This window comes from Falco biarmicus, chromosome 12 (genome assembly GCF_023638135.1).
Source record: "Falco biarmicus isolate bFalBia1 chromosome 12, bFalBia1.pri, whole genome shotgun sequence".
Taxonomy (NCBI): domain Eukaryota; kingdom Metazoa; phylum Chordata; class Aves; order Falconiformes; family Falconidae; genus Falco; species Falco biarmicus.
Window position 1 is genome coordinate 20,857,075 of NC_079299.1, and position 19,634 is coordinate 20,876,708.

The following is a 19,634-nucleotide window of genomic DNA, read 5'->3' on the forward strand; positions in this document are numbered from 1 at the left end:
TCACAGGGGGGGCAGCACAACCCCCCACTCCTCCTTTTGTACCACGCATGCTCCTGGATCCCTGCTGCAGCTGGGGTCCTCTCCTAGGTCCCAGCCCCCAACCTGCTCGACAAAGAAAAGACTGCAAGAACAATAGCTCATTTTTTTCCTTTTTTCTTTTGTACACAAATATATACAGGGTATTATACACATCTCTACACAGACAGTGCCACTCAGAACACACAGCTCTCCGTGGGCAGAGCCCTGATGGCCACAAAGGCAGCCCTGGGCCACGGCCGAACCTACAGAGACTGGAGCATCCCAGTCTGCCTGCTGGACTGGGGGGCAAGGGCAGTAGGTGGGTGCAAGATAGGGAAGCAGGATCAACATCCTCCCTGCCCCAGCCTGGGACTGGACCAGGAGCTCTCGGCTCATATGCTCATTTCATTTCTAGCCCATTCCTGGAGCAGATGGGTGACGCTGTGCCCCTCCGCACCTGCACGTGCTCCAGCCCTAGCCAAGCCCTGGGAGCCAGCATCGCCTGCCCTCCCCGTGTACTGAAGACTCACAACTCTTCCCCTGCGTCCCCCCTTTCCTCCAGGCCTGGGATTCCTACAGAGAGGCATACAGGACAGTCAGCTACACCCTCCCACGAGCAGCCCCCTGCCTGCTCTGTGGGTCCAGCTCCCCTCCTCTCACAGGGAAGCAAGGGGGAGAAAAGCCATGGGATGTGACCGCCCTTCCCTGGAGCAGAGCTGATGCCTCACTTGTTCAGGTCTGTTAAAGTGCTTGGAGCTCCAGGGCCAGCATGGGTGATCAAAAAGGTTAAGTGACTGTCCCCTTCCAGGTGGCCCATCAGACCCTGGAGGGCACACCCCAGTGAGCCCAGCACCCACAGATGACAGGCAAAGGGAGGGACAGTAGTGTCTGCAATGAGCACCAAACAGGATGGTGGCAGGGGATTGAGGGAAATAAATATAGCTCAATAGCAGGGAGATTTATTATTTTCCTTTACATTTTACACAAGGGGAAGGGGGAAGCAATTGAGGGCAACTGATCCTGACCAGAAACCTCCTCACAAAGAGCCTTTAAAGAGGGTCAGGCTTCCCTGCAGGTGCCAGGGGATCCAGTCCACCTCTCCGGCCCATCCTGACCCCTGCCTGCCTCTGGACACAGCTATTGCCAGGGAGGGGGCAAGGGCAGAGGTAGGGGAGGAATAGCCCCCCTCACTCAGGCTGGGTGATGGCAGGGGAGCCTGCACCCAGTCAGGGCAAGGTGAAGAAAGCCAGTACAGCCCCATGAGGATTTTGTGCTCCTACAGATGGTAGTCTTGCTCAGAGAGGGCTCCCAGGGGCTGCTCTCCCAGGGCTCACTCCCTCTCTGACAACCTCAGCTGGGGGAAGACCCTGCAGCAGCTCAGGGAAGGCAGCCTATGGGGCCCCGTCACAACCAGGCAGCACCGACCCCGCAGGGTGCCAAGGGCCTGCAGTCCAGGACCCTTTCTCCCCTCTTCCTAGCACCCAGGAGACCCCCAGCACAGCCCCCCTTGTCCCCAGGTCTGACCCTGCCGTGCAGACAGAGGGCAGCAAAAGGGGCTGTGGTACCACACAGGGGTCAGGTTGATTTGTTTGAAAGGGGAGTATAATGTGCAAAAAAAGCCACTTAAAATGATGCTGCAATCCCCTGCCTGTGCCCCTGGGGAGGAGGGGACAGGACCTGGGGGAGAGGCTGCCCGCGCCTCCTCCTGCCCATGAGAAATGCCCTCAGCACCCCTCACCCTGGGAGGGGGCAGCCTAGCTCACACCGGCCCCACACCCCTTCCCTGGGGTGATGCCACCTTTGACCACAAGGCCAGGCTGTCACCTTCCCTGGGGTCTGTCGCCAGTCCCTGCACCCAGCCCAGCTCCTAGCACATCACGCCAAGTGGATGCTGCAAGGGGTTGAGAAAGGGCACAAGCAGGCACAGGGAGAAGGTGCAACAAAAACCACTCCCCTACCAAGGTGGGGCATCCCACACACTGACTAAAGCTTTTCGTTTACCACCTTCCTGTAAATCTAATAAATTATTAGTGTTCCTTGCCAGGACAGGGGACAGAGGGGCCTGCTAAGACGACCCCAAAGATTCTCCTTGTGCCCCTCCCGACAAAGCACCCAGCCTTCCTCCTCCCTGCAGATCCAGAGCAGCACCAGGGGGGTCACAGTCCCCCTCCTCCCCAGCCCCCAGGGTTTTGGGGTCCAGGGATGCATTAAAGAAGGTAGCTAGTAAAGAGCATGCCCGCCGAGCTGCCAGGCTGGTGCAGGGGTGGAGGGGCAGGGAAATGGAGAGCTTGAGGCAGGGCCCCTGCCCTCACTGAAGGCAGTGGCCCCGGGGGTGGGCAGGCAAGGGCAGCAGCTGGCACCCGTGGGCGCCTCTCCCTAGGTCTCCGTGCACACAGCCTGCCCCGCTCCTGGGCATCCTTCCCCATCTGCCCTCTGAGGTCCCTACTGGTGGATCTCGTTCTCTATCAGGCTGTCCTCACACGACTGGAAATCCGTGTCATTCATGCCATCTGTGTTGATGAGCTCCTCATCCTGCGACCCCTGCTCCTCCGACTCAGTTGCTTCACCCTCCGGTGAAGAGTCCTGCAGCACTTGGGCGATGTACTTCTGGCCAGGGCCAGGCACGGTGTTGGTGAGGCGTGGGGAGAAAACAAACGCATGTCAGCCTCAGAGGCTCCTCGTGGCAGCAGAGCACAACACACACAGTGCGACACAAGAGGTTGAGCATGGGGATACACTGGGAGGCTGAGGAAGTGTTCAGACCCCATGGGATGTACTGGGAGAGGGGGTAAAAGCAGGGCTGGCTTGGCCCTACAACAGCGGATGTGCCAAACACCAGCATCCTGGAACAGGCGGCATCCCCAGGGAGCCAGGGCTAGGAGAGCATGGGGTTTCTCAGCTCTTTGGAGCCCATTATGACTAGGAGACTCTGCTCCCTTTTTTTTGCCAGTGGACACATCCTTCTGAGGCTGTGTCTGCCTCCTATGGGGAATCTCCTTTTGGCAAGATGCCACTGCCCTTAGGTACATGGAGACTGGGAAAGAGCCTGGGTTACACGTCCACACCCCAGCCCTGCTCTCCCGAGGAAGCCAGTGGGGGGCTCTGCTTTACACCATCTCTGCATGTATCCCCTGAACAACTCTGCAGGCCTCCAACTAGAAAAATCTTACAGTGGAAGGAAGCAGCTGGAATGAGCCAGTGAGCCAAGAAGAAGTAAAGAAAACAAGACTCTGGGATCTCAGAGTTGGGCAGGGGAGGGGAGAGTCTCCAGAGCATTTTCATGGCCTTAAAGGCAATGCCCACAGAGACCCCATTGCACTGGAACTAGGACCAGCCCCCCAGTGGGTGACAGCCTTTGCTGATGGGCAAGCACGCAAAGATGCAGAACGAGAACGGAGACTGACCCAGCTGGATTCACCGTCCCAGCTGAGAGAGGCAGAAAGTAACACGGTGTCTGGGAATCAGCAGGAAAGAGTTGTGTGGGGTGGGGTAAGCTGGGGAGGTGTTACACTTCATCACCCAGCTCAGGTGAGGGGCACAGCACTCAACACTTGCCTCCCACCCTCACTGGGAGACTTTGGGTGCTGCCTCAGAGAGGTTAGGAGCAAGGTACTTAGGAAGTTACCTCCCCCTTCCCAAACATGAATAAGGAGCGTGTCAGGGTATGGACAGGGACTTACAGCTGATTTGGGAGCTGGCAGACTGGTGGCAGGTCTCCCATTCTGCCTGTTTTCTATGGCATCCACCTCTGTGTGGTCAATCTGGAAAGGAAAGGAGAAACCAAGAGACTGCTGGGGCAACACGTTTGCTGTTCCACCACAGGAGCAGCATATCAGCAGCGTGGACAGCCTTGGGACTGTTGCCTCTGTGGAGCCAGGGTTGAGAGGCTCTGCTGGGGAGCAGGCTGGGACCCCTGCTGTTCTGCAGCTCAGCTGTGCTCTCGAGGAGAAGCATCCTGAACCCCCACCCAGCACTCCACCTCACCTTGTAGTTGTGTGCGCTGAGGTATTTGAAGTGCCCGAAGCAGACGTGACACAGGCAGATCACAATGGTGATCACAAGGACCACGAAGGTGAACATAGAAGTGGGGGCCAGGAACCCTGGGGCAAAGGAAGACCAAAGTGGCAGCGTCAGAGGGATGCTGACCGTGCTCCGTGGCTGGGGACTGCCAGGACCACAGCCTGGCCAGGGAAGCAGCTCTGTAGGTGGTCAGGGCTGGCATCCCAGCCCAGCACTCACCTGTGCGCATGGTAGAGAAGAAGAGAAGCCAGAAGAGGCAGAGGATGGGGGCTGCCACCACCTGGTTTACAGCCCCTGAATGGATCTTCTTGTCCAGCTTAGCAGGCAGGTAAGCATAATACAGGTTGTATCGGTCCACCAGGTGCTTCAGCAGCATGTACATGAGCCCTGGGAGAAAGGGAGCGATGCCAGCAGAGTGGGGCATCAGCCTCTTTCCCAGTGTCTCTGACTGGCAGGTAGTATCTCCCCAGCCTCTGACACAGGGAAGTGGAAGGGTATCACTTACCAAAAGGGACAATGATGGGGCAGGTGATGCTGTATGTCATGACCACAGTGAAGACGCACATCATCCAGGCGTAAGCAGCCCCAAACTGGAACTCATAGGCCTGGTGCTGCAGGAGGGAACAAAGAGCCATCAGCATGACCCTGGGAGCTGAGCGAGGGTGTGCAACACCCAGCTGTACACACAACACTGGGCAAGCGCCACCGCAGCACTCCCATCCCTGGGTGGGGCCACGAGCCACCCCGCCAGCCCCGCTACATACTCTTTTGACGTTCCTCCGCTCGGCCGCTGAGCGGGCCAGGCAGAGGCGTATCATGTACATGAGCAACCCAGGGATGCGCAGCAGGTCCATGGCATTCCCGATGAAGGCAGAGGCAATGACGTAGTTGACAAAGAAGGCCCCGTTGTCGGGCAGGAACACACACCTGGAGAGATGCAGCAAAAGTGGGCTGCAGGAGGTGCTTCCCCCTTGCAGGGCAGCAGTTAGGAGGCCCCAGTACCTTTGGACACCAACAAGAACCTCCCCCACTGCAAAGAAGGGCCTTCTGCCTAACTCCACTTACTCAAATCGCACGGCAGCTTCAGCGAGGAATTTTTTGTCAAACAGCCAGCGGAAAAACACATCCAAGCTGTGGGGGAGGGGGACAAGAAGAGGAATGTCAGAAGCAGCAATATGGACATGCACATGCAAATATAGGGAAGCTGCTTTAGGAGGGCTCAAAGCTCTGACCATAGACTGCTTTGTTCCCTCTTTGGGTCTGTCACCAGCAATTATGTAAATCAGACATTGGAAAAAACAGTGCAGCACCCAGAAGGGTGCATAAAACTTCCCACTCATGTGTCGTCTTCTCCCTTTGCCCTGATCCTATCAATAAACTATTTTCCTCTCTCCCCTGTTTAGGCATAACAACCATGCAAGGAAGAGGTGACTGACTCTACAGAAGAGTACCAGGTACCCTCCAACAGAGATTTAAGGAAATCCCTTAGGAGAAACAAATCCCATTTCCATCAATTCTAATTTTTTGATATAAAATTGTCATCCGCTGGCACCTTGGGTTCTGGTGGAATACAGAGCTCCAGAGGCAACAGCAGGGGGACCAAATCCTCAGAAGGAAGTGCAGTCTGTTTAATGGTATCTGGTCAAAATGCAAATCTGAAAGCATTTACCTGCCCAGATCATAAGGTTATATGCAACAAGGTGTTTTTAACCCAGCCAGGAAACGTTGCTGTAGTCACCCACTGGGAAGGAGGACTATTCTTTTGCCTCCGTCAGAGGGTTTGTCTATTCTCAGGATGAAGTTCACCACTGAGGGGCTGTACCCTGAATCCTGAATTTGGTGTGTGTGTGTGTAGATCCCCACCTTACAATCTGTAACTCACTCCCTACCACAGTAAGGATCCCCCCCATCTCACTCCCATCCCCGGTTTTTCCTTCCTCACAGTTTCCCTACTCAGCCACTGTTCAGTGCTGGGAGCCGATGCCGATGGCTGGCAGCTGGTGCATTGCTATTTGCCACAGGGCATTTCTATAACCCCTGCAGGAAGATTTGGGGCTCACATACAAACAGATGAGCATTGCTGCAGCCTACACATAACTATCCCACACAGACAGACAGCGCAACCTACTCAGTTATGGCTCTAATGGGGAATTCACTAGTTTTGTGCAAAATCTGGAGTGCACAGAGGTGAGGAGTGCCTCCTTCACCAGAAGACCTCGAGTAGACTTTTCACATGCATCATCAACTGTGCCAATTCTTGCCGAGTTATTTCTAACAACTTGTTACATACACATGTCAATACACCTGCAGGTTAAATCAAAAAGCTCCTAGAGACCCAGCCAGGTATGGTCTGGCCTAGTCCCCTAACTAGAACTAAATGCCACCTTACCACGGGGATGGTGGCCAGGGCACTTGTGCAGAGAAAAGGACGTGGTGCAGGAGAATAACAAAGGGCGCACCTCAACCCTCCCCACACTCCAGGCCTCTGCACTTGCTTTTGCTTCCCATCACCCCTACCTGCTCAGGCCCAGCGATGGCAGCAGCAAGACCATGAAGATGAGGAAGGTGTAACACTTGTGCATGGTCGTCCTGTTCTCCCCAGACCTGAGGGCAGAGAGGAAGCTGTTAACCTTTCACTATCACCCCATCCATCCCAGGGGCTGCCCCCACATTGCCTCCTTATCAAAAAGGACTTCCCAGTATCTAATCTGAATCCCACCCTGTCCACCTACTGGTACATGGATATACTCCTTTTCCCTCCAGTATGTCAGAGGTCTGTTTGCAAGTCCCAGTTCCTCCCGCCTTGTCCCACAAGCCCCGCCCCCCCCCCCCTCAAATTTTTAGAGGAATCTCTGCAGTCATCTCTCTTGACCTGTAATCAGAGCTGGTGACATCCTCCCCACCAGTCTTTGCAACATAGAGTGGAAAACAAAGTTTACATTGCACGTCCTGTGGGAAGAGTGCCTCATAGGTAGCACTCTTCTACTGCTTTGCACTTCAAATACCTTCCCTATGGCCAGAAGCTGTAGGAGCTAAGGCGATTTTCCCTTGGAAAAGTTATAACTTACACACGGGTACAGGCACACCACCCCTGCCCATTCACCTGAGCCAAGGCTTTCTTTGCTACTAGCATTTCTCACAGTAACCAGTTCCAACTCCTCCCAGGTTTCTTCCTGTAGTGGGTTTGCACGGCAAGGCTTTGGTAGCAGGGGTTATAGGGGTGGCTTATGTGAGAAGCTGCTAGAGGCTTCCCCCATGCTCAATGGAGGCAATGCCAGCCAGCTCCAAGATGCATCTGCCACTGGCCAAGCTGAACTAATCTGTGGCAGTGGTAGCGCCTCTGGGATAACATATTAAGAGCCGGAAAAAATATCTGTGCCAGTGGAAGAGAGGAGTGAGACTATGTGAGGGAAACAACTCTGCAGACACCAAGGTCAGTGCAGGAGGTGCTCCAGGTGCTGGAGCAGAGATACCCCTGCAGCCCGTGGTGAAGCCCATGTTGAGACATGCTGTCCCCCTCAGCCCATGCAGATGAACCGTGTAGCAGATCCACCCACAGCCCATGCAGGACCCCACGCTGGAGCAGGTGGATGGGCCTGAAGCAGGCTGTGACCTGCTGGAAGCCCACGCTGAAGCAGGTTCACTGTCAGGACTTGTGGACCCACGGAGAGAAGAGCCCATGCTGAAACAGGTCTGCTGGCAGGACTTGGGACCCTGCGGGGGACCCGTGCCTGAGCAGTGTGTGAAGAACTGCAGCCCGTGGGAAGGACTCATGCTGCAGAAGTTCATGGAGAACTGTCTCCCATGGAAGGGACCCCACACTGGAGTAGGGGAAGAGTGAGGAGGAAGGAGCAGCAGAGACAATGTGTAAGGAACTGACCATAACCCCCGTTCCCCACCCCCCTGTGCCACTCAGGGGAGAGAGGTAGAGAAATCAGGAATTAACTTAAGCCCAGGAAGAAGGGAGAGGTGGAGGGGAAGGGTTGGTTTTGTTCTGATTTGGAACGGTAATAAGTTTGACTAATTCTTCCAAGCCGAGTCTGTTTTGCCTGTGACGGCAATTGCTGAGCGATCTCTCCCTGTCCTTATCTTGACCCACGAGCCTTTTGTTACATTTTCTCTCCCCTGCCCGGTTGAGGAGGGGAGTGACAGAGCAGCTTTGGTGGGCACCTGGCATCCAGCCAGGGTCAAGCCACCACACTTCTTGTAGACCTATGTCAAGCTCTGCTCAGCCAACCAGGCTGCACAACAGCAGCCAAGGGTTGGCAGAACAGCTGTCCACGGCACACCACAAGTATCCATGAGGTGTAACATAACACTGCACTTGGGAGTGGAAGGCAGCAGTTCAAGCAGAAGGATCCAGCCGGGAGCTTTACGTCAGCGGGAAGTGTCTAGTGGCCAGGCAGCACACTGGTATGACTACGAATAGGCATTGGCTGTCCTTACCTGGTCCAGTGTGCTTCGAAGAAGGCAGAGTAATACACGATGGTGGGCAACAGAGCAGAGAAGCACCACAGCAGCAGGGTAGGGAAGAACTGGGTAATGATGGGGTTCTGCAATGAGGCAGAGAAGAGACCAAATGTTACATGGTGTGGCAGCTCTTGTACCAGACACGGGTACAGCTGTCTTTGCTGATGCTGAGCCCCCCGCACCACGGCTGCCGCTGCACCCCCCCCTCATGGTCAGGCTGACAGGACCTGGGAAATGCGGGCAATCTCCTTCCCTACCCTCCAGGGCTGTTGTGCCTCAGTGTGGTTCCCATGCTACTCATCCTGCACCCATCTCCAAAGGCCTTACGTTGAGGTACTCCACGGGTTTGGTGACATTGAACTTGTCCATAGTGGTGATGATGATAGCAGGTGTGGTGAGGAAGAAGAGGAGGATGAAGAGGACCACGTTGATCACGAGGCAGCGGATCCACCAGATGAAGCCCCGGATGGAGAGGTGTTCCCTGGGAGGGGGAAAGGAGGGCATCAGGATGGCTGCATGGAGGAAAAGGGCAGGTCCAGGGCCTCACGTGCACACCATGGCCCAGCTTGCACGAATAGCACTTGAGGTGTCAGCCCTATGCCTTCCTCCTCCAGGTCAGATCAGACCTCTAGCTCAGCCCGGCTGGGCTTCAGCAAGAACAACTCATTCAGTCACCAGAGGAGCAGATGGGGAGGAAGAGAAGGTGCACCCCTCTCTCATCGGCAGGGCCCAGTGAGCCCCACAGAGCTGCTCACCAGTAGATGTTTTGTGGGTCAGGGGCATAGCTGACGGTCCAGTTGGAGACGTGGAGGGACTCGCTGCAGGAGGAAGCCCTGGGCTCCCCACGGCATGCACAGCCCTGGCACTTACAAGCGTTGAAATCTTTGAGGATTCTGCAGAAGAAGAGGTAGGTGCTGACACAGAGGCCTGGCAAGGACAAGCTGAGGAGCATGCCTTAGTGCTGGCATTCCTCTGGTTTAAGGTGAGAGCTGGGACAGGTCACCTTTTGGGGGAGGACAGGACCCTTTGCACTCACATGGCTGTGATGGTCTCATTGTGGAAGGTGACAAAGGCCATCCCCAGAGGTTTTTCATTCACCTTCTCCTTCTCCCTCTTGTAGTCATCTTTGAGCTTCTCCTCCAGCTTGGTATAGTACTCTATGGCCTCCACCTGGGCAGGGGGATAGGGGTCAGAGCAGAGACCTGGGGACCCAAGCCCCCACATGCCCCACCACCCAACATCTCCAGCTCTCCCCCCACCTCCTCACAGCCCCTGATGACACAGCAGCACAGATGGCCGCAGGGCTTGGGATTGATCATGGATGGTGTGTTCTCCTTGCTCTGCAGGTTGGTGAAGTAGATTCGCCCACGCTCAGCTTTCTTCCTGAAACAGGAGAGCAGAAGAGAAGAAAGGGAGGAAAGAAAGAGGGCAGCTCAGAAGAGCTCTTGTGGCACTTGAAGGGGGAGCCCGCAGGACCAGCACACCCTGACTTCTCATCCAGACCAGGGTTACCTCTCCGCATCGAGGAACATCAGTCGGGCCACATCATAGCAGGGACGGGCCTCTAGGACGGTGCAGTTGGCGTAGGCCTCCCTGTGGATGCGAAGCACCAGCTCATCACATCTGGCACCAAAGGCTGTACCCTCAAGCAAACCCCACACATCCCAGACTTCGCTCCTGCCCTGGGCCAAGAATCATGACACACAGCAAGAGCTTGCTGCGGGAAGCGGGGGAGCCAGTAGGCCCTTACAGAAGCAGCAAGACATGGGGCAAATACTACATCCCCCGGGCTTTGGCACAAGGAGTCTCTTTGGACTTTTGCTCTGTGGCAGAAAGTAACCCCTCTGACCCCACACCCCCTTCTCTGCCTTCATGGGCCACAGGGCTTATGGTTGAAAAGAGGTAGAAGGGCTCCCAGAGAGTAAAAATAATTTCTCCTCTCCCCCTGGTGCTTCTAAACATGGTGGTGACTGTGTGCTCACTGAAGTCCTGATGGAAAAGGAATGTATTTATTTTTTTTTGTTAAAAAAGGAAAAGACACTTTTCTACAAGTCTGTGACCAGAGCAGAAGCAGAACCACAACATCCCGTAGTCACTGCTTGAGCGCCTCCTACCTGCACCTCATCTCTGAACCTGGACATGTCCTGTCCACTGCTTACCACTGACCCCCTATGGCTCTGCAAGAGATAGCTGGGCATATCCGAAGGACACTGCACATTCAGATAAAGATTTGTGCAGAAAAACAGAAGTGAGATACCCAAAATAAAAGCGTTCACCGATTTTGACTAGCTTTCTGCTCTCAATATATTACTGCCCTTCCACTAGCGCTACCCCAATAAAACCACCCCCATTACCAAGCAGCGTTTAATTAGGGACACAGTGAGACTCACTCAAAATGCTTCTTGATCTTCTCTGGCTCAGCATATTTTGAAATCCCATTGATGAAGAGAGTTCGCTTAACCTGGATGGAAAAAAAAAAAAAAAAAAAAAAAAAAAAAGAGAGGTGAGGGCAGGTAGATGCAGATGTTGTGGAAGACTGGATTACAGCAAAACCCCAAGGCTAAGGCTCAGGTCAGTGATGGGGAAGGGCAGCCCCATCATTTCTAGCACCCAGAGCTCCCCATCTCCTATGCTTCCACTAGCTGTTGGTATCCTGGTGCACTGCAGATTACCAGGCTAGGGGCTTACACTGCAGCTGCCTGAACAGAAACAGGGTCTACCCTTCAGAAATGAAGGAGGCAAAAGCAGCTGGAGCAACTCCTGAGGAAGGCATAGGGTCCCCCACAGATTCACACAGCGCAGGCCTCTCCTGTCTCCCCACAAGCAGTCAGGGCTGCTGCTCTGAAGGAGATTTACCTCTGGACAGGCAGAATAAGAGAGCAGCCAGAACAAGACAGCCCCAAATTGCTGTGGGAAGGGGGGTCCTCAGCACTCTCTCAAAGGCCACCTGATTAGACAGAAGGGCATGGGAAAATGCGCCTAGGAGAATGGCCAGATCCTGCTCACCAAGTCATCCTCTTTGTAGCGCATCTTGGAGGTATGCCGGCGCATGCTGTACACTGTCAGCAGCAGGTACAGGAAGGCAAAGGACGTGTGCAGCCACAGCAGGTTATTCCTGTAACAAGGGAGACCACAAAAGTCAATGCAAGTTTACCACTACAAGTCTGCGTGTGGCTGGTCAGGCCCTGAAGGTGCTGGGGCCACAAGCAGTGTAACCAGCATGGCACCCACATGCCCTACAACCAAATTCCAGGAGCTCAGCCTGGAAATTAGAGCAGGGACAGCAGCCTCACAGCAAGGGGCAGACATGCAACCTTCAAGGAGGTGAGCCTCTGTAGCAAGCGGACATTTATGAAATAACCCCTGAGGGCCTCAATTATCTATCCCACCCCTACCCACACTTACCCGGAATTCAGGTTCGCTATAGTTGTCCTCCCAAAGCTGTAGGCATTGTTTTCTGGGGAGAAAGAGGCAGACACAAGCATGTTCACTTACAGCGAGTGGCACAGAGCACCACTAGGGTGGGCTACGGCAGAAGTCTCAACTGCAGAACACCCCAAAACCCCACACTGCTCAGGATTACCCTCTGGATGCATTATGCTCAAAAGCATAATGTGAGCATATGGCTCAAAAGCAGCCAGGATTTGTCTGTGTTAGTCCTGTCCTGCTCTCCACAGCTCCCCAGTGGTCTGGGAGACAGTGTCAAAAGCAACTCCCCCAGCCCAGCCAAAGGCTCCCTGCTCTCACCTAGCAAGTCCCCTGAGAAGTTGACAGGTAACACAATGCCCACGGAGAGCACACCCACAGCCACCAGCAGCCCGATGATGTGCCTCTGGAAGGACAGGTAGTGCACTGCATCACCCCCGCACTTGTCCCGTATCTCGTCATCCCTGCCAGGGAGAGAAAAGCTGTCAGGCAATCTTCTACGTTCCCTTGGGTGCTGGAGAAAAGCACTGGGTCATGGCTCCCCTCCTGGTTCGAGAACACACGGCACCCCTGGTTCTGCCCTACAGAGCTGTGTCCAGGCCCCGGGGTAGGGAGCCCAGAACCAGCCTTGAAAAGCCTGGGCAGAAACCTGCCTGCACAAGGCTTACTGCTGCCCCAGTACCCATGCCCCTGCCCCCCAGGACAGGCAGCTGGACATGAGCAAACCCCACCTCACACCCTTCTGGTGGGCCTTGCCTCTCCTGCTGAGATTATCCCACAATGCTCTGAAGACAAGACGTGCTCAGGAGACTACTCCTGAGCATCATCAGGCTGGGGGTATCTCCCTGCATCTTCCAGTTCCCTCTTTGCAGCCATTCCTTGGACAGCAGTGTCCCTAGCAGGAATCTCAGGGAGAGGGGCATCTCTGCAGAGCAGTGATCAGTGTTTCTGAGATGGGACCAAGGCAGAGGAGACCTGGCGGCTGGGTGCTCTTCTCTGTCACAGCCTCACTGTGTGACCTTAGTTTTAACTTTAGGACTCATCATCTAGTCCCGTCTTTGCTCGTCCTCTCTGGGGACCCAATTTGCTTGTGCTCTTCAGAGAAGGGGCTGCAGCAAGGGCAGCAACTTCACACAGCTGTACTGTGCTAGGTGTCCCAGTGCCCCACATTGCCTCTCCTCCTTCCCCGTGTGGGTCCCCCTGCGCAGGTCCTGGGGCACTTACTTTATCCTGAAGATAGCCGTCAGCCAGGAGCAGAAACCCTGTGCAGGACAGAGACAGGAGGGTCTCGCATCACTCTGTGTTCCCTTATCCCTGCTCCCTCCTTCAAAGGCTCAGGGACCAGGCCGGTGTCCTTGTACCTCCACAGACACGGCTCAGGGAGAGACAGACCACAGGCACCCAGAGGTGCAGAGCCATAGATGGGCCAAGGTGAAAGAGATGACAGTGCTACTCCACGGGGCACAACACAGGCTGGACTCCGCCATGCGGCTGTCCCCTACCAACTAGCAGCTCAACCTCCCAGGCAACCCATGGGCTCCTGGCTAGCATGGAAGATCTCCACAGCCTAGGGATAGCCAGAAAATTCACCACACAGGTACTTTAGCCATCATCCTGGACAAGAGGAGCTCTGCAGGGACCAAGAAGGCAGGCTGGGCCAAGCCAGTGCTTCTCAAAGGACATCTTGGGGAGAAGTATTTCCTGGGAGCTTCACAACCTATCCATCACACCTTGTTGTCCTGCTGAACTGTAACTCCCCTTTAGAGAAGAATACAGCAGTAGAGGTAGACAATGGTGTGAGGAGGAGCTGGCAAGTACTGTTTGTAATGCTGAGATGATAGTTTGGACAGATGTCCGTTAAGCCACAGGAATGTACAGCCTACTTATTTATGTGGCTTCTAGACGTGTGCTTAGTTACGTCTCCTTGAGCTCCATACCACACACACACACGACAAGGTGTGGGACTTAAGGCTTGGGAATGGGCAAAAAGTGTTTCTTCTGAAGAATCCTTGGTTCAGACAAGCTGTGGGCTCCTGGCCACTCAAAGGTGAGGTGTTTTGACTCTTGCTACTACTCACATTGTCCCTCTGGTCGAAGTCCACAGAGCTGGAGACAGAGGTGAGGCGTTCGTAGCGGTCATGGTTGTCAGAGTGGAGGGCGGAGGCTACGCTAAAATGACAAGTGGGAGGTGAGGGAGAGAGTTAGAAGATGCAAGGAGGCAGCCTGGCAGGAACCAAGAACACCCGGAAGATCAGAGGTTAATTCAGGTCAGTTTGCCCCAGTGAGATGGGGAGAGGTGAGATCAGAGAGCAGAGGTAGCAGTAAGCAGAGACCCCTCCTCAGACGGCAGCCCGAGCCTGGCAGCTCCCATGGGCTTGGCCATGGAGGCTACTCGCTCAGCACCTTCCGAGAGGCACCCGCCTGACACAGCAGCCCCTGTGAAGACGGGCTGGCAGCAGCTGCCATGGAAAAGAGTTGAGGCCTGTTTAGTTTAAATAGAGGACAGAAGGTGGGAACCAGAGGGTGCCACAGCCCCTCTGGCTCCAGTGCAGCCACGAGGCGGCAGCCCCGGCACTCCGGAGAGGTGCCGGCAGCAGCTCCCATCCTGGAGGGCCTCACTCACCTTAGGCAAGAGGAAGGCCAGGAGTCTGGTGGGTTATAATATTCCGCTACACCAGTCCTCCCTGCCCTTAGTACTTCAGTGCAGGGAAACCCGGGAGAAGGAACGCAGCTGAGCCCCAGTGGCTGTGCTGCCTGGGACCAGGCTCAGCCCAACGGGCTCCACAGCCTCAGTTGAGCCTCCTGCCTGGAAATCCCTCCAGCAGGAGCAGGGCAGACTGCTAGAAATGAATGACTACAGGCTAAAGGACAGGAAAGCAAGAGAGGTGAATATCCCAGAACTCTTTACTCCAGGCACAGGCAGAGACCTAGATGAAGAACCTGCAGCAGAAGCATTCAAGACAGACAACAGCCCCCACTACAAATGGAGGCAGCGTGCAGCTGGCAAAGGAGACAAGAAAATCGTCCAGAGACCTAAATTAAATAGCACTTGCAAGATGACAACAGCAGGCTGGGATCTTGGAGGTACAAGAAGAGATATGGCTGATCTGAAGGCTAGAAGCAAATGAAGAACCCCAGATGAAAACATGGTCTCCCTGTAACCAGTACAGGCTCAGGAAGATCAGATGGACAAGAATCTGGAGAAGCAGCAGCTAAGAGAAGTGCTAGAGATGAGGGGGATGACACTATGGGAAGAAAGACAAGCAAAGTCCCTGACGACCCTGCCAAAGGAAAGATGGATGGACACGTGGCCTCCCTCAGAGCAGAGCAGCACCTGCTGAGTCCCTAGCTGGAAGTAACACAGAAAAGGAAAGGAGATTAGCTGAAGGTCATGGGACTACAGCAGTGCAGATTAGACAGTGGTGTGGCCCGACACCTTGCTCTGCTGGAAGGACAGAGGAAGCTTCAATCAAGCTCTCAGACCTTCAGCCCTTTAAAAATCCCAGAGATGCTGCAGCTGGGTGCAGGAGCAGGGGCAAATTCCTGCTGTCTGCAGCCCCGAGGAGAGCCCAGCACCATGACACTGTGTGGTTTTGGCTCATCGGTACTGGAAAAGCAGAGGACAGTGGCAGCAGATGCAGCACAGGAGGGAACAACTGAGGGGAGTGCCATGGTATGAGATGACCAGGCTAACTCAGCACCATTCAGGGGGATGCAGATGATAATCAGGATGACCTGCAGTGCTCGGAAGACAGAGGAGGCCAAACCTCGCCTAAATGGGAAGCTGAAGAGGGAGCTCCAACGGTACCTGCACTTAGGCGGAGGCTTTTTAAAGCAAAGCACTAACAAAGCAAGTGGGTGGAGGCAAGGTTGCCTTAAACTGCAGGAAGACTGTGGTGGAACCCTGCCTGCTACCCCAAGTTTGGTGCCAGCCCTGCCGCAAGAAGGACAGGGTCTGAGGCATGGCTAGCCTCAGGCCAAGGGAATCACAGGCTCCAGGAGGGGAGGCCAGGCATGCCATGGAAAGGGCTTGTGGCAGTGCGAGGCAGGAGGTGGCTGCGTGGGTGGCAAGCCCCACAGGGCTCTGTGATCGCTGTCCTTACACGCAGAGGTGCAGGCAGGTTGCCATGACTCCTGGTACAGACTAAGTCACCAATTAAGAGCGCTGGATAGCTACCACGAGCCCTGGCAAGGGGCAGAACCTGCTGGTTCTCAGGCAAAGGGACACACCACAGAAGGATCCCCTCCTACACCAAGAGTGATGCTGCACATTCAAGGGCTGGGAGCACCAGGTGGCATACACATGTCCCTAACCCACCACCTACCACTGCGTCCCAGCAGAGAACAGTTGGAACGGGAAGATGCCACCAGCCTTGGAGGAGCACAGCCAGGACAAAGTTTCCTTGCTGAGCTCCACAGGCTTTTGGAAGTTTCTGGCTATCAACACTGTTCCGGCTCAAGCAGTATGTTTAGGGTGGGGTGGATGTCAGCAGAGAGCTCCATGAAGCTCAGATGAAGAATGGCAGCAGGAAGAAGTGGTCCCCTGGAGAGACACAAACACTCATGAGGAAAACTGAGGTGGCCCCCTTGAAAAGCCTCAGAACATGACAGCTCTGCTACTTCTGCCTTACTCCCCTCACAAGGTATTAGCAGTGAAAACTTGCCAGACACACCTGAAGCAGGGCCAACCACCAATGAAACGCTCAAGCACGAGTGAGGGGTCCCCTCTGTGCCATGTACCACAGCTACTACCACCTCTGTTTTCACAGCTCTGACTGCTCTCCTCCTTTGGGGGCAAGGAGCAACTACAAAACCAGGAGCATCCCTGTACCCTCTCAAGGCAACAGCAGTGGCAGGCCCCTGCTTTGCAAGCAATGGAGTATGAGAAGTGAGGCTGCAGCTTGCTGCCCCAGCCTCAGGCGTGTGCCAGCCTGGCTGGAGCGACCATTGCAGACTCTGCACCACCAGCTGATCATCTCCTCTGCAGCACGTACCACCCAGCCAGTCGGCAAGGCACGGGGGATGCTCTTAGGCATAAAAGCAGCAAGAAAGAGGAAAGTGCAGAGAGGGAGGTCCATGGCTGTGCTTAATGGGCAATGCCAGGTCAAGGTGCCAGAAGATGCTCTCAGCAGCACTGAGGCAGGAAGTTTGCTTCTGCAAGGAGAGAAACGACAAAGGTGCTGCCTTGCTGGGTGTGCTGCCAGCCAGGGGTAGGTGGTGAGGGACAAGGGCCAATGCTTGCCCTTGTCCCAGCAGCTTCAAGGGGTAAAAGAAAAAGGAGTTTTCCAACTGCCTGCCAGATAGTCTCTGTGCATCTGCCTGACCTTGCAGCTAACATGGGAACAGCCCTTGCGGCACCCTCACACAGGAGAGGCCAGGCAAAGGAGGCTCCCCTGTACCTGGGTGACCCAAGAGTGCTGTAGGCTCAGGCAACCAGGTTTATTTTCTCCATTGTAAGGCAGAATAGTTGCACATGGGTAGGTAGTGCAGGGTATGTGATGTGGCACCCTCTGCCTCAGCCAGGACTGGGACTTCCTTGGCACTGCTGCCCTCAAGGAGTCTTTAAGGACTTCTAGGGGAAAACAAAGGGTGCATCCAGCTGTGGTAGTGGCTGACACAAAGGGGAGGAAAAGAGAAGAGCACAAATCCACACCCAAACTCCCAGCCACTTAGATTAGTTCAGAAGCAAGACAGAAAACTGCAAGAGAAAAGGAGAAAGAGTGAGAGCAAGAAAGAGAGAAGAAACAAGACCCTGAAAAAACAACATACTATTCCCGCTCCTCTCGCTCCGTCTGCCAGCGTCGGCGCCTGGGGGTACAGAAACAGAAAGGGAAAGGTTACAACCAGGGGAGCAGGTGCTGTGTCTCCTCTGTTGCAGGAAGCTATGCACCCAACACGGCTCCACAACATCCTAAGGAACAGAAACCTGCCAATGGTCAGGCTAGAGAAGACCTTCCTTCCAGAGCCCAGCACTGCCCCAAGCCACAACAACCCGGAGTCCCCACCAGCCCAGCAGCAGAGCGCTTTGCTGTCAGCTAAAGGGAAGCTGGCTTCACTGGGAAGGCAGCCTGGCTCCACAGCATGGGCATCCCAGGGAGCTCCTGAGGGACAGGAACTGTCTGCCACCTGAGCTCCCCTTCCACACCCCTCCTTCCAACCCAGACAGCCAAGACACTTACATCCCACCCTCCTGAAATGCTCATCCCACCCCACGGAAGGGCCAAGCAGCAGGGACTCCTCCCTGGGATCCTGGTCCTGGTGATCCACAGCCCTTGTCCCTCTCCTCGTGCTGTGCTTACCAGCCCTCCCTCACCAAATAGCTGGTGCCCCTCTGACTTTCTGCACGCAGCCACTGCTTGCACTCCCTTGCACCCAAGGTGCTCAAGCACAGCCTCTAAGAAGGGCCATCCCTTTCTCCCCACTGAAGGTCAGAGCTTCCCTTCTCCTCGCTTTCCCCTAATGCCCCCGCACTGCTCATTTCCCCAGCCAGGCCAGGAAAGGAGGAGCAGAGGAGCCACAGGGACACAGCTACTTCTCTGACACTATCCAGGACCATTTAGCTAAACCAGCAGAGTTACTTGTTTGGTGCTGAAAGAAAACAACTCTTACTCTTCCCACTGCTGTGCAGGGAGTGCTCAAGAGCAGCTTGCTTGAATCTGTATTGCCAAAGGAACCAAAGAGGCTGGAACTCAGCCCCATCTGAGCCTTTGGGTGTGCAGGTGATCAAGAGGAAGAACCACCTACCAAAGGCAGCCTTCAGAAGCCACACTTGGCCTCCAGCACATGAAAAAGTACCATTGGCACAGCAAACCACTGCTGCAGAGAGGCTGACTACCTTGCACAACTCCTCTAGCTTAATCAAGGAGAGTTCCTTGTTCTGAAGTGGCATAAGTAATCATTGGCCTTCCTGCTGTTGACAGCAAAAACAAGTATAGCATCTCACTCTGCTGTGGAGCTGCCATCCCCAATGGGCCCCAGCTTTTGCTGACAGACACTGTAGCCCATGAATGTATTGGGCAGGAAGGATCCATACCCAGATCAACTCATCAGCACTTGGGACATGAGCTAAACTAATATTAGCACAGCAGTAGTTCACCTGGAAACTCAGCCTACCACTTTCAAGTGCTCTTAACAAGAGCTGCATCCAGCAGAGCCACAAAGACACCTTCAGAGGCTTAACAAAGACTTCACTGTGGCAGCTCTCACCCTTCCTGTGACCTCTTTTCCTCTCTTCTCCCTCCATCTGCTGTTCCTCTGTAAGGGTCCCTGCACACCTGTGTCACTGTAGGGACTGTAAGTGATATGGAGACAGCAGGGACCATTCCCTGTGTCAAGAGAAGGATGCTGTAACAAAAAAGCTGGTAAACAGGGATTCTTCCTGTTCCTGGAGCTCAGGGGATACTGGCATGCTTGCTTCTCTTCCCCAGCTGCCTCCAGCACATGCGATTTATCCCTTCTGCCCTGCAGCGAAGAAGGGTACCGCTCATGCCTTGTTTTCCTGCCCCTCTCCCATGCTTACCTGTCAGCATCAGTCACCAGGGCCAGGCGTCCATAGTCCCAAGCAACTTTACGCAAAATTGAAAAGACAAACAACAGTGCCTGGAAGAGAGAAAAGGAGGAGCTGTGAGATGAGAGCCACAGGAACAGGGATGGTAGGAGGGGACAGAACTGCTCAGCTAACAGCACACCAAGACCACAGG

General features: G+C 54.8%; 1 protein-coding gene across 2 annotated transcripts in view; it reads right to left on the reverse strand.

The window, feature by feature from the left end:
- Nucleotides 1-137: 137 nt before the first annotated feature.
- TMEM63B (transmembrane protein 63B) overlaps nucleotides 138-19,634 on the reverse strand; it is a 48,898-nt gene continuing 29,401 nt past the window's right edge. Inside the window, exons 3-24 of one of the 2 annotated variants that reach the window (XM_056357170.1) lie at nucleotides 19,454-19,533; nucleotides 17,704-17,742; nucleotides 14,013-14,103; nucleotides 13,159-13,196; nucleotides 12,256-12,398; nucleotides 11,914-11,965; nucleotides 11,515-11,623; nucleotides 10,899-10,969; nucleotides 10,021-10,101; nucleotides 9,768-9,891; nucleotides 9,545-9,678; nucleotides 9,264-9,401; nucleotides 8,836-8,989; nucleotides 8,485-8,591; nucleotides 6,556-6,642; nucleotides 5,104-5,169; nucleotides 4,803-4,965; nucleotides 4,544-4,649; nucleotides 4,258-4,425; nucleotides 4,003-4,118; nucleotides 3,699-3,779; nucleotides 138-2,625 (exon numbers count right to left, since the gene is read on the reverse strand). In XM_056357170.1, the coding sequence (XP_056213145.1) occupies nucleotides 2,461-2,625; nucleotides 3,699-3,779; nucleotides 4,003-4,118; nucleotides 4,258-4,425; nucleotides 4,544-4,649; nucleotides 4,803-4,965; nucleotides 5,104-5,169; nucleotides 6,556-6,642; nucleotides 8,485-8,591; nucleotides 8,836-8,989; nucleotides 9,264-9,401; nucleotides 9,545-9,678; nucleotides 9,768-9,891; nucleotides 10,021-10,101; nucleotides 10,899-10,969; nucleotides 11,515-11,623; nucleotides 11,914-11,965; nucleotides 12,256-12,398; nucleotides 13,159-13,196; nucleotides 14,013-14,103; nucleotides 17,704-17,742; nucleotides 19,454-19,533 (2,313 nt within the window). In that variant the 3' untranslated portion in view covers nucleotides 138-2,460. The remainder of the gene's footprint in view (nucleotides 2,626-3,698; nucleotides 3,780-4,002; nucleotides 4,119-4,257; nucleotides 4,426-4,543; nucleotides 4,650-4,802; nucleotides 4,966-5,103; nucleotides 5,170-6,555; nucleotides 6,643-8,484; nucleotides 8,592-8,835; nucleotides 8,990-9,263; nucleotides 9,402-9,544; nucleotides 9,679-9,767; nucleotides 9,892-10,020; nucleotides 10,102-10,898; nucleotides 10,970-11,514; nucleotides 11,624-11,913; nucleotides 11,966-12,255; nucleotides 12,399-13,158; nucleotides 13,197-14,012; nucleotides 14,104-17,703; nucleotides 17,743-19,453; nucleotides 19,534-19,634) is intronic. The other variant, XM_056357171.1, reaches the window with a different exon arrangement.